We start from the raw sequence: 13,025 nt of genomic DNA, 5'->3' as shown, positions 1-13,025 counted from the left end.
CTACTTAATACAGAATGAAGAAATAACCATTCTCTACTTATTGGTCATCTTCACAAAGTCACAGGTAAAAGAAACTCTTGAAGGCACTATTATAAACAGATACTAGTATCGGCAACCCTTACCTGACTTACAGGGTCAAAATTCTATATCCAGAATAGGCACTACCAGGTGAATAGATCATCTTACAGAACTACACCTTAACAAAGTTTGCTATATTTCTTTAATCTTAAGGTGCTGTAAGTTACAAATGCAATCAATGATTATTCTTAAATATAAATTAAAGATGATGATCCTACAGTCTTCCCCTTGAAAAGAACTTCGCAGTCTGATAATTAAGCCCATGGCTCCAATCCATTTGTTTTCATTCAATCTTCCAATACTTTTTAAAAATAACCCAAACTTAAACTTTATTTATTCTTTTATTTTAAGTGTCTGCAACTTTTCAAGTACTTCTGTGTATGTTAAAATGATAGGAGTGTTGGGAACTGCCAACTAATTTATATTACCTAACTTCTCTGGGCTCCCAGTTTCCTCAGCTAGAAAATAAAAGGTGTGGACTAGATGAGTGGCTTTTAAATAGTGCTAGATTTCTGTAAAGCCAGAGCAGGAGAGTAGACACCAGAGTGGGAGAAAAGCGGGAGAGTGCCAAAGGCAGGGGGCACAAAGCTGGCTTCTCGACAAAGCTTTAACAAAAGACTTCTCCTTTCACCCTTTTACCTGATTTAGATACCAGAGTTACACACATAAATTCACTTGAAAAAGAAGAGGTTCCTTTAAAAAAATAATTGAAAATCAATGCATTTCTTTTTTCTAAAAAGTCTAAACATTCTTTTTCTGTCTAGCTGAATCATTACAAACATTCAAGATGTTAACTCCTTAAGTATTACTTTCAGCTATACTGATAGAGATGAGGAAATTGAGACACAAAGCAAGAAGTCTAACCTAAGATCACAGAGACAATGATTGTATGACCAGAATCGAATTCTCCTAATTTCTATTCTGCTGCTTTATTCTGTAGCATTCCACAACAGCAGGGCTGCTGCTACACTACTGATAGCTCAGGCGCACACCATTCCCATTAAATTCTATGTGGCTGCCGCCCCCTGGAGTTGTGCCAAGCAACAGGCCTGCAAAGCAATCACGTATTTAAAATGAAAATAACTATAAAACAATTACTACCTGTTCAAAAAAGCACTTTAGAATTAGGACCCCAAATACCATATATTTCACCTCTATGTTATAAAAGCGAGACAGTTCTCTTCCCTCTTGAAAAATTAGTACAAATAGAAAGCACCAGTTGAAGTGTCAAATATTACAACAAGAAAGTGGCTTTAAAGCTTTGATTAAAGCATTGGAAAATAGGTCAATTTATTTAATAAACATGTCAGAATTATCAACAACTCGGAAAAAGCCAAATAAGACAAAATCTAAAGAGACCATAAAGCAATTCTGAAAAGTAGTATTTTGGGGAAATGGCCTTCAAATACAAATTCTTTAGACTTAATGATCTCTTTATTTCCTTTAGGCAGATGCTCTTCTGACAGCAATGGTCTGTTAGAAAGCTTATATTATGTTTATTAACATATGTGTTCATGTTTTAAATATATCAATTAACTCATTACTGGGATGTATCTCAATATCACAGAAGACTTGAAAGCCATTTTTCAGAAAACGGCTATACAGTGGAGAAATAGAGAATGCATTACATGCGTTTCCCCCTCAGGCATGCAAGCCAAGTCACAAAGACATGGAGTGAGTTGCTCAAGGTATTAAAAAGAAGCTGGAGGAAAGATGTCCCTACAATATAGAAATCCTGATTTGAACCACCTGGCTATGTCCCGTGTCACACTTAGCCACACAATAGGTAGGCAAAATCTCCTTCAAATTACGTAGGAAAGCTACAGTTTCAGGAAACACTGATCTAAGATATTTTTTTATTTAAAATATTAAATAAAATTGAGGGATTATTTGTCATTGTAAACTGTAAATTTCAGTCAGTAGGAATACTAGAGGGCATGAAAAGTAAGGTTTTACTTTAACTGTCTAATATTTATATTAATTCAGGAAATGTGTACTAGATAAAGATGCAATTTGGTTCCATATGGTCAAATGTAACATAGAACATTTCTAAAATGATATAACCTGGAGAAAAGTTTATAATTTGATTAAATTCTGCCCTGCAACCATACTCAGTAGATCACTGTCAAAGATAACAGTGGAATATGCTTGACAATTAACTTTTGTAGAACAGCTATAGTCTTAAACATTCATAAGCTAATTTTAACGTAAATATTAACATCTCGCCCTATAAAGCAGTATCTCTTAAAGGGGTGAAATCAAACAGCAAGTGCCAAAAAGTCTGCAGGTAAGAGAACATCTTTTTTGATCATTTGCTTCATTTATGTTATAGGCACTTACAATTTACACATGGATATCCAACAGCAGCAGGACACTGTAAAATAAAGCAAAAACTTGTTGCTATTTTTAATATATGCTAAATTTTTTAAATAACTGGAAATAATACTAAAAACAATACCACTTTAAAACACTGCCATGTTTAAGATACACTAATTCAATTTATTTTCTAAAATGTGCATCTTACATAGTCATTAATCTCAAGGTGGCTCTAATCACAAGCCTTCAGAGCGTATTTAGATAGAGCACATTTCCTTGCACGCCTAGCATTTTTTAAATGGCAGCAGTCTACCTTCCTTCTTTGGTCAAGAGGGGAAAAGAGGAAGAGAGGAGGGGAAAAGAGGAAGAGGGAAAGGGAAAAGGGGACTTCTCTGTAGAAAGATTTGGCCTTGGAGTCAGGGTTTTTGAGATGTGCTAGTGATCTTGGATCGATGTCTTTTTATTTTCTTTCAGGAATAAATCTGAGCAATGGAATGGCTTGCGATTGTCCAGCCAACCAGCCATATCAGATTTATCAGAAAGAAAGAATGAAAACTGACTCAGAGGACTCCTGCAGTGCCTGAGTGGCAGGTTGCTGGGAAAGACACACACAAAAAGAATATCCTTAGTGATGATGTGGAAAACATATTCATATGTGTAAACTCAATAAATAATAAGACATAAAAAAGAATCTATAGTAATGGAAAAGGTAAATGCATAAGACAGATGATAAACAGAACTTCTATTTAAGAACCAAAGGGATGAAAGCTCATGAATACTAAATATTTGAATCCACTTTAAGGAGAAAATATAATTTTTCCTCAAATGAATGCAAACTCCAAAAATCAGCCAATGCAAACTTAGTGTTTTCAGGTTAGAGCAAAAAATACGTAAATCTTCCATGAAGGGCATGCCCTGGTAAATATTCTAATGTAATTTCTTAATTAAGACACATATTCAGTGACTAAATGAAAATTATACATATAAAGGAGTAAGTACCTTGATTTTCAAAAACTTTGACTTTCTATGCATGTATGATTAAAAAAATAAAAGGAGTTTGGTTTGAGAGAAAAAAATCAGAAATCAAGGAATCATGACACAACCAGAGTCATTCAATTTAATCCTATCAGTCCATATTATAGTATATTCAAGTGATCTGCAGTCACAAGAATAGGTATAAATTTATTTGGAAGCATTCTGAAGAAAAAAAATTATACCTTGGTCTAAAAAGGCTCCTCTTACATATATAAGAATTTCAAAATTGAAAGAAAAAAAGAGAAGCTGTACCCATGGGTGTGCTTACAATAAATACATGTAGGGAGAGAACTGATTTTTTAAAAAATTATATTGAACATCTTTTCATCATTTAACTAAGTTTTATTAACCTTTTTCTTCTCAAATGTAAAAAAAACTAATTTTGGAGATATATCTTAAATATGTAGGAAAAATGTGTGTTCTTTTATAGAATGAAAAGCAGGATCTAGTTACTTGCAAATAAAAAAATGGAAACTGAACTTTCATCACATATCTACTAAGGTATGTACGGGCATCACTTCAGTACTACTACATTTACATACATATATTGTATTTCAACACAAAGGTGATACTGATTATTTTTCCATCATACCAGGAAGACAGAAATTTTGGAATTCTTTTTGGTGGTAAAGGCTTTATAACAGCCACATAAAGGGCCTTTGACTATAATACTTCTAGATAAAATAAATCACTGGAAATGAGACAAAGCCCTCCAGAATTACTATTTAAAAAAAAAACACCTGTCTTCTCTAAAGCTGATTTTTTTTCCCCAAGCAAAAGAGGAAAAATAAAAACAGGTCCTCTTCAGTTACAATTATTTTAACAAATATCTTAGATCTATACAACAGAATCCTGCCCCTCCCATATTTTTATTCTGTTCACAGAGAGCAGTAAATAAGGTGCATTCCTTCTGCTTCTAGATTAGCATTTCAAAAATATGCCACTTTCCCCTGAACTCCAAGCGTGTCTAATAATGCGAGAAGCAGATTGTCTTCCCTCGTTTCCTTAATTTGTTTCATCTAAAAGCAATTCACTCAACATCTTGTCGCCCTCTGGCAGCTTAGTTTACTTATCCGCACTTAATTTCTCGTTCGGACCAAAACAAACTCCTCCAAACTGCTACTGACTGCTAACCGCGAGAGGGGAGACACGCAATATGTATTTACTTGGGAACATACAGCCATAGGTACGTAGCCACGAACACACGCAGAGCCTCACTCATACCCCAGAACGTAAATTGGTTTTCTAAAAGCACTACATTAAAACCAGCTGAACTTTCCCTGCCAGGTGCGGCAGGGCGGGGGTGCGGAAGAGGCAAAAAAGAAGTCCCGGGGGCATTTGCAATTTCCAGAGGATCACCTTAGCGTGCGTGTTGCAATTACACCAGGGATGCACCCGAGAGCTTTTCTTTGTGCGGCCCTTTCATCTAGATCACTTTGTGTTTCGAACAAGGGAGGCTCTGCTTTGTGCCCCCAGAATTTCAAGTACAGAGTCAGACACGGAACAACAATGGCACGCTAATCCTCGCGCACTAAATGGGCTCACTTGTGGGCCTGACAATTCACGCGGGGAAGCGAGAAGACACCAGCGAGGGCGCGAGCCGGTGTCGCCTGAGACGGGGAAGAGGACAGCTGCAGAACTAATTTGGATTACATTCCTTGCAGAAATTCTGAAAAGGGCTTTTCGGCAGAGCTCAACTCCGAGCCGCACAGTTAATACCAGATTGCTGCGGACTCGGAGCCGGGTCCCCCAGTGGCTGAGGCTGCACCAGACGGCCCCCAGTAGGTCCCCTTGCAGAAATTCCTCTCGGCTAAGCTTGCGTGTCAGTCGCAACTGCTTTTGAATGGGTCAATGTGCATAATCAACCCATTGAGGGGAAATATGAAGGGACTCGGAGTGGGGAGGGAGATAAAAAAGGGATGTATCTAAGAGGCCGCTTGGAATCTCAAATCCGTGTTGGTGTAATTCCAGAGGTGGCTGGAGCTCGGGAACTGGTATGCATGAAGAATTTCGGAGTAATTGGGAGGGTGCAAACGTCCAGTACAAACGGCGCACATTGTGCCATTCGAAGGTCATTTTGAGAGGCTCGAGGAGTGTAGCTTGTTATTTACTAGGCGAGGAGGGGGAGGCGGCGGGGGCGGGGGCGGAGCGGGAAAACTACAGCGCGCTGTTTTCTTGGTGAGGTCAGAAGGACACCCTCCGGGGGCCTGAAGCTCTCCCTCTCGCCACTCCCGTGGGTTTTATCTTCTCTAGCTGCCTCCCACGCTCCCGCGACCAGCCCCGGATGGTTCCGGAAATCTCCCCGGCTCTCCAAAAGGCCCCCCTTGGCCGCGTCAGTCACCCGTTTCCCTCAGCCCTTTCCTGTCCCACTTTCATCCCCAGGAAACTCAAGTGTCAGAAACTTTGAGCTCCCTCGCCCTGCAGGTGCTGTCACTGGCCCTGCGGACCGCGGCGCGCCAACCCCGCCTTGCTGCCTCTCCCGGGTCAGTGAGCCTCTTGCCGGGCGGGGGCACCGGGGCGCGAACTCTCCGGCCGACAGTTGCCGCGCACCCAGCGCAGCCGCGCCCGCCTCGGGTTCAATCCGCGTGACGGGTCGGCTCGGCAGCCGCGCCCGGCAGTAAACACAAGTTGGAGGGACTCCGGCCAATAGCAAGTTGAACTACAGGAAGAACTCTTCCTGGAGCCAAACACAGAAACCGACGGGAAGGCCGGGCTCCCGGCTTAAGTATGACAAGCCATTCTTTTTTTTTTTTTTAAGCGGTCACGCTGGCAGGCAAGGAAGCGCCTCTCTAGTCAATGGGGGCGAGGGCTGGGCACGCTGGCCGAAGAGGCCTATCGTTGTGGGCCCCCGGGCCGAGGCGCGTCCTCCCGCCGCGTGCCGGCTCCCAGGCTGGGCTCAAGGCGGGTCTGACCCCGCAGGCTCGGGCGGCCGGAGGCGCAGCGGCCGCGGGCAGCACACGCAGGTGCAAAGCCCGCTCTCTCGGAGCTGCTCTCTCCACAGCCCTCCCGCTCACCGGAGCCCAGCTGCCACGCCTCGGGACCCCCGTCTTTCCCCGGCCCCGGGCGGGGAGCGCTTTTCCGAGGCTTCTTCCCTCGGGGGGCCCGGACCCGGAGAGGAGCGTCTCCTGTGACTCCGGCTTTGGGTCTCCCACGTCCTGCACAACGGGCGCCACCAGAAGGGATCCCGCTTAGGGAGGCTCACAGAAAACGCGCGAGAAAGAAGCGGGTGAGAGAGAGAAAGAGAAAGGGGGCGCAGAGTGATTTTTCACGATAACTGAACACAGGCACACGCAGAGGGTAAGTTTGGGGACAGATAGAGAGTCGTACGAAACCCAAGGAAGAGGCGCGGATGGTGTGATCCCGCCACGCCCGGGAGCGAGCGTGTCTCCGGCTGGGCTCTGCCGGCGGCCGCAGGGTCAACCGCGGAAGCGCGAGAAGGACCGCGACCCACCTGACTGAGAAGCGCTGGGCTGGACGGTCCCCGCCGCCACGAGAAGGCTCACCCAGACCCACAGTCCTGTCGCCAGCTTCATTTTTTGGAAGTCTCAGATCCCGTGCTGATAATTACATGTCCAAATGGCATATCCCCTTTCGGGCACACGGAGGAGATCCCTCAGCCGGGCGCGCGTGAAGGCGCGAGGGGCACTGGCGCGCGCGGGACACCGGCTCCGAGCGCGGGCGACCCAGTCCTTGCCCGCGGGGCCGAGGCCCGGAGAAGCGGGGGGAGAGGGTGCGCGTGAGGGTGCGCGCAGGTGGGAGTGGGCTTGAGTGTGTGCGCGTGGTGCTCCTGGTCGGGCCGGACAGCTATTTCCCCGTGTGAGCCTCTGCTTTCTCGCTCCCTCCTCACTTTCTCGCTCTCTCTCCCTGGTTGGTCAACAATAAAAAGGAAGGGTTCGGAAAAGGGTTTCCAAAAAAAGTTGATTGCAAACAGGCGGTAGCTTTCCGGCCTCTCCCCCCAGCCGGACTCTATTCGGCTCACTTTTCAGTTTCCTCGCACCTCCAGTCCAAATTGGGAGGAAAGGGAGGGGTGGCGGGGAGAAGCTTCTTGCTTCACGCGATCCCGTCCTTTTTTCCTGTCAGCTTTCCTCACACTTGTCCGGCGGCTGCGGTAATTAAAGCTCCGAGCGTCATTTCCAACGCTCCGCCGTCTCCAGCTGCAGCCCCGCAGAGAAATTAATAAGACTCGGTCCGGGGAGGTGGGGGAGAAAAAGAAAAAAAATGGTGGAGGGGGGGTGAGTAAAACAACCCTCCACGCAACCAGGCTGGCTCGGCTCAGCCGCGCAAACCCCGCCCCCAATCTGATCCAACTAGCCACGCCTTCTCCCCAAAGGGAAATCTTATTGGTTCAGCCACTCCCCAAAATCTTGGGCCTCGGGAGTTGGGAAAACACCTGTCCAGGAGCGGGAGCCTGGTGGTGGGGCGGGGGAAGCTGGATTTAATAGGCTCATCCGAGGCCACGGACTGAACCAGAGGCCCCCGGACAGCTGGCCCGCAGAGTGCGCAGACGTGCTTACAGAAAAGATTTTTTTCTTTCTTAGACAAGAAAGTCACCACGGTGCTCATCCACAGACAGGACTTGCCTTAGAAATAGAAGAAAACACTGCTTCAGTCATAAAACCTACCCACCCTTCCTACTTCCTCATGCTTCACACTCAGAAAGTAGTGTGAAGGGAATCTAAGCACCCGTCTTTCCCCAACTATCCAGTCTCTCCCACCCTTCCCACACTCCCAAACTGACCAAACTAAAATTCCACGTTTGTAGAGCTGCATCCTTAGATTTTTAGACTTTACGGGTCATTTCTTTTTTTCCTTGGACTCTAGAACAACGTGGTTTGGGGTTCATTCCCATTAAGCAGCTTCTAGTCGAAAGCTACCAATTTGGTTCTAAAGGCTAGAAATGGTCCCAGGCCTGAGCTGTTCAGTCTGAAATAACTTAAGAAGGCAATGTCAGGACATAACCAACCTCAAATGATTAGGTTTTTTTCTACAGTGGACCCGGCTTTAGTCCCCTTGAATGTTCTCACTCTGCCAGTTCATACTCCCCAACCTCCAGAGGTCATTGCTAGCTACAGGAGTTTCTGGACTAAAATATCTGGGATTGGGTCATATCATTGTACATACCCCTTGCTTTTTACAGCTCTAAAACTGTACCCTGGACAGGAGGCCAGAACCTCCTGAGGGTAGGAGGTTATTGGTTTGCTATTTGCACAGGCGTTCTATGTATGAATTCTTTTCCTTTTTCAGTTTCTCTAGAAACAGCAAACGCATAAATAAAAAGTATCAGGGGAACTTAAAAATTAAGCCACCCTGCCTCCTCACTCATCATTTGAGACCTTCCTATTCCTCCCCCACATCTTTTATCTATAGCTTTGTCCCTTAAGAATTTCCATGGAGCTAGAACACAGAGAAACAGCAGCTTCTTCCCAGAGGCCTGAAGCCTTCCCTTTCTTAAGCAAGTAACAGGCACAGAGAGGAGGCCAAACAAGCTGAGCATGCTGCTTTACCCAGAGCAGCGTAGGGCCAGGAAAAACTAAGCCTAGAGCAGGTGACAGTGACTTAACCAGAGTGGTACTGATTGCAGCAGAAGTGTGCACACTGTTCTTTGGGATTATCTATGCTGTCTTTTATCACCCTTCCCCCTGTTTTTTCTTTCATTCAATCTCTTTTCACTCCTCTTTCCTTAAATCCCTTTCTGTTTTTTATGATGACCCTCAAACACCTCTCTTCCATGAAAGCTACTTCTTTGCAAAATTTCCATCTGTCCCCAGAAAAGCAACTTAAGTGATTTTTTTTAAGTATTGCTTTTGGAAAAGTTTAAATTTATGTATTAGAATAGTCTTGTTTCTGATAACAATTATTTTGCAAGAAGTGAAGAAATAGATTGTATTTTAGCTTAAATTGAGGGAAAAATTAAATACTATGGATATGTTAAGGTTTTTTTCTACTTGTGTCCACTGTGATAGTTTTTACTCCCCCATCAATTTTATAGCTCTTTTGTGGCAGGAACTCTCCTGTACACCTTGTTTTCAATCACACATCTAAAATAATTCTTGGCAAAAGAGAGATTTCAATTAATATTCATTGGTTAAAAAATCGGTCTATATTTTTTTAGGTGCTAGACAGCCTATACAAGGTATCCACCAATTACATTACCTGACACACCCATGATTTGCTTCTAATTCTCAATTTGGTCTGCCTAGATCCCATTTTCCTGGTTCTAACTGATTGAAACAATGATTGATACCTGGCCAAAGCTGGATATCTGACCACCAGCCTATAAAATGAATTGGCATGAAAGCCCTACTCAACAAAAGCATCCTACTCAACAGTGACTGATGTACTCAGAGTCTAGCTCAAATAATTTGAATATGAGACCCCAGAGATTTAGACAGGAAGGTGGTACCCTGTGTGGGCACACTGGAAGAGTGAGAAAGTAGAAGCCATGAGCTAGAGTCAAGAATTAATTCGTTCTATGTCTGCTTTCATTTGCTTCCCATCTCAACTGAGTCATTCTAAGTTGGACCACTCAGAATACCAAGTAAGACCAGTCAGAATGCCTTGGTCACTACTGATCAGGTAAGAGATAGTCACTCCCATGGAATCTCTTCCCTGAGATTTTTCTGCGAGGGAAAGAAAGAATTTGTATTCAGTCATTCCCTGCTGGCTTTTGAGATACAAAAGTCCAGAGCTGGCCTGTCTATATTTCTTTCTATGTAGGGATGACCAGTCTGCAGTGAGAAAGAATGAAGTTGCCATTTGAAAGGGGCAAAAGGTCAGGTAGGTGTGGAGAATATTCAAGCTCTTCCTGTGGTTTTGTTGTTCAAATCCCCCTTTTCCTTAAGCTAGTTCAATTTTGTTACCTAAAGCCCCAACAGCATGAAATGGTAAAAGAACTTCTCTAACTTGTGTGAGATCATATAGGCCATCATGCCCCTTGAAGAAGGTATCTTGATAAGGCCCATACTGTTCAGTTTCCCTTCCCAGTTTCTCATGATTTCCCTTGGCTTAAGTCATAACCCCAAAAGAGAAATTCCTTTGGCCTTTGCTGCTCCCCCATATCCTCTTCTTCACTTCATTTCTTCCATTAGTGATAGAGTTCAAGGAGACTCTTGACATCATGAGTGGCAGAATACTACTGGTAGGAGAAAGGAACACATTGATCTCAGAGTTCAGTGTTGAAGTAGATACCAAGCTTTGTCCCAGAGTTTTGTGGTTCACTCCAATCTTCAGCTTGTTTCTAAGACTTACCTAATGGTAAGATTAGAGTTTGCTCCTTTAGACATTTTGCTATTGGCCATAAATATAAATTTGGGACAAATACCAAATAAGAAAAGAAAACAAGACCCTATCATAATTCATTTTCTTCTTCTGAACATTTAAAATTAAATATAGGATTCTAATTTCCCTCCCTGGCCATAGTCATCTTCCTCAACATCATTCTAAGTTACCTGGTGATCACAAACAACTCACTTCATAGACTTGAGCCCTTTGCCTCATCTAAAGGAAGGGATTGTTATGTCCCAAATCTAAGACTTCATGAGTATATGATTTACTGACATCTACTAAGTGCGAGTCATAATTTCCACAGACTTCATTTGTTTCTTATATCCTTTCCCTTTTTCCCCACTTACCCATACATACTTCTTCATCTGGGGCACCAACACAGCCACATCTTAAAATGCCTTAGGGAAATATCCAAATAACCTTACTACTATATTACTGTGAACTGCTCAAAACTCTGGATCTTTACTATTCCAACAGCCAAGAAATTTTGGCAAATACCAATCAGTTTCAGTATTATGATGATCAAGCAGATGACAGATGCAGTGTTGGTGTCTTTTGTTTGGTTGGTTTTTATTTATCAACTAGCACTTGAAATAACATCTTTCCTCCTAACCCTCAGAGTTCTGAAATTCTCTGATATTTTGGTGATGTTCAATGTCACAAAGCTAAAAAAATCTTTAAAAGTTCAAACATTTTTAAAATGCATAAATATACACTAACTAAAGAAATGTTTTTTGTTATTTTAGTTAATTTAATATTCAAAGAGGACCTCCCCAAGAATACTTTGGTTTTGGTTAGTGTTTTCTTTTATGTGCATGATTAAGCCTTAATTTTTCAAGTGCTAAGGAGGAGTGACTGAATGTAAATAAATCAAATCTGTGTTGCCCTTATGTCCATTCATCAGTATCTGTCCAAGTCCTTACAGACATTTTTGGTTTGTGGTTAAAACTGCAAAACAATTTCAGCCCTGTGGACAGAGTAGTCTTTTGCAAAGAAGTTATGCAAAACTGATTTTCCTAGTAAAGCCTTTTCCTGTTCTGTATCTGCTTTACATATTTTCTTCAACTAAGTTCTCTGTCCTGCATAGCTTTTTCTATTGCTTTGTAAGCTTAAAAACAAAGTAAACCTTCAGTAACAGTTGCCAGTTGAAATCTAAGAAGAAAAGGGACAGTTCTATTTTTGCATGTTCATATATTTATAAATAAGTTAACTTAGTGAGGTTAGTTATCAAAGGCTATGATTCTACCTGGCCTGAAATCTGAACCAAGATAAAATTTGTTAGTTACTTTTTCAGGTAGTCTCTTATGGTATTTCCTTCCTTCTGTATTCTTAACTCGGCAAAGAGCTGAATCATGTTATGGTTAAAACACAGATTTCTCAAAAGAATCTGAAGTTACATTTGCCATACACACAAAAATGGATGTTATTCTAAGGTCACAAAGAGTTCTTAGAATTTTTCTTGAGCACCTGCCAAATAGTCAACTAAAGTCATAATGTAGAAACTGTGTATTTTCTTCTCCAGGTTTGTCTAGGGATGGATGAATCTTCAAAGCTTCAGACAAAAGGTCCTAATAGTTTAGAAAGGGTCCTAAATTGGTTGAGTCTTTTTCTCTCAACACATTAAGAGCCTGGTATCTCCTTGCCCAATCAATTACCTCTCAGAATAACAAGTTTCCCTTTCCGTTTTTGGATTCTCCAATTCTCTTGTTACCTATCCTTCCCTAGCCTCTCCTTTCCTCTGAAAATCTGTTAGGAGGCCCAAGACATCTGGTAGTTTCTCTTCTTGGTCCTAGCTCTGAATGTATCACAATTTTCTATGTTCCCAGGTTATATAACACAGAGGATATTCCATGTTTCAGAACATTAAATATACTACAATTCACCAGTACAGAATGCCCAGCAGAGAAGCTATCAGAATTATTGAATCTCACAAAGCAGTAGCAAAAAAATTACAATAAAGAAATGGCAGAGAAGTCCCTGGTGATCCAGTGGTTAGGACTCAGCACTTTCACTGCGGGGGCCTGGGTTGAATCCCTGGTGGAGGAACTAAGATCCTCCAAGCCGTGCGGCATGACCCCAAAAAAAAAAGGCAAAAGTTAAACTTTTCATCACGTTTGATGGCAAAGAAGAAAGCACTAATAAAAGGATGTGTGTTGGTATTTACGTATTTTCTACAGAAGGATAGTTATTAATTTATATTGATCAATCTACAAATGTTTCCCCTTTTGACTTGCCATTAAGGTCCATAAAGACTCTAAAAAAAACAAACACTGGTTGGTATATCTTTGCTTCTGAGGTCTTAGATTTTCATT

At 42.5% G+C, this 13,025-nt stretch overlaps 1 protein-coding gene across 1 annotated transcript in view; it reads right to left on the bottom strand.

Moving 5' to 3' along the window:
- ERBB4 (erb-b2 receptor tyrosine kinase 4) overlaps positions 1-7,494 on the bottom strand; it is a 1,120,642-nt gene extending 1,113,148 nt beyond the window's left edge. The window contains exon 1 of the mRNA XM_032638162.1: positions 6,881-7,494. Within this exon, the coding sequence (XP_032494053.1) occupies positions 6,881-6,962 (82 nt within the window). The 5' untranslated portion in view covers positions 6,963-7,494. The remainder of the gene's footprint in view (positions 1-6,880) is intronic.
- Between the last annotated feature and the right edge of the window lie 5,531 nt (positions 7,495-13,025).

The sequence above is a fragment of the Phocoena sinus genome, chromosome 7, assembly GCF_008692025.1.
Source record: "Phocoena sinus isolate mPhoSin1 chromosome 7, mPhoSin1.pri, whole genome shotgun sequence".
Classification (NCBI taxonomy): domain Eukaryota; kingdom Metazoa; phylum Chordata; class Mammalia; order Artiodactyla; family Phocoenidae; genus Phocoena; species Phocoena sinus.
This window is presented reverse-complemented; position numbering and strand designations above follow the sequence as displayed.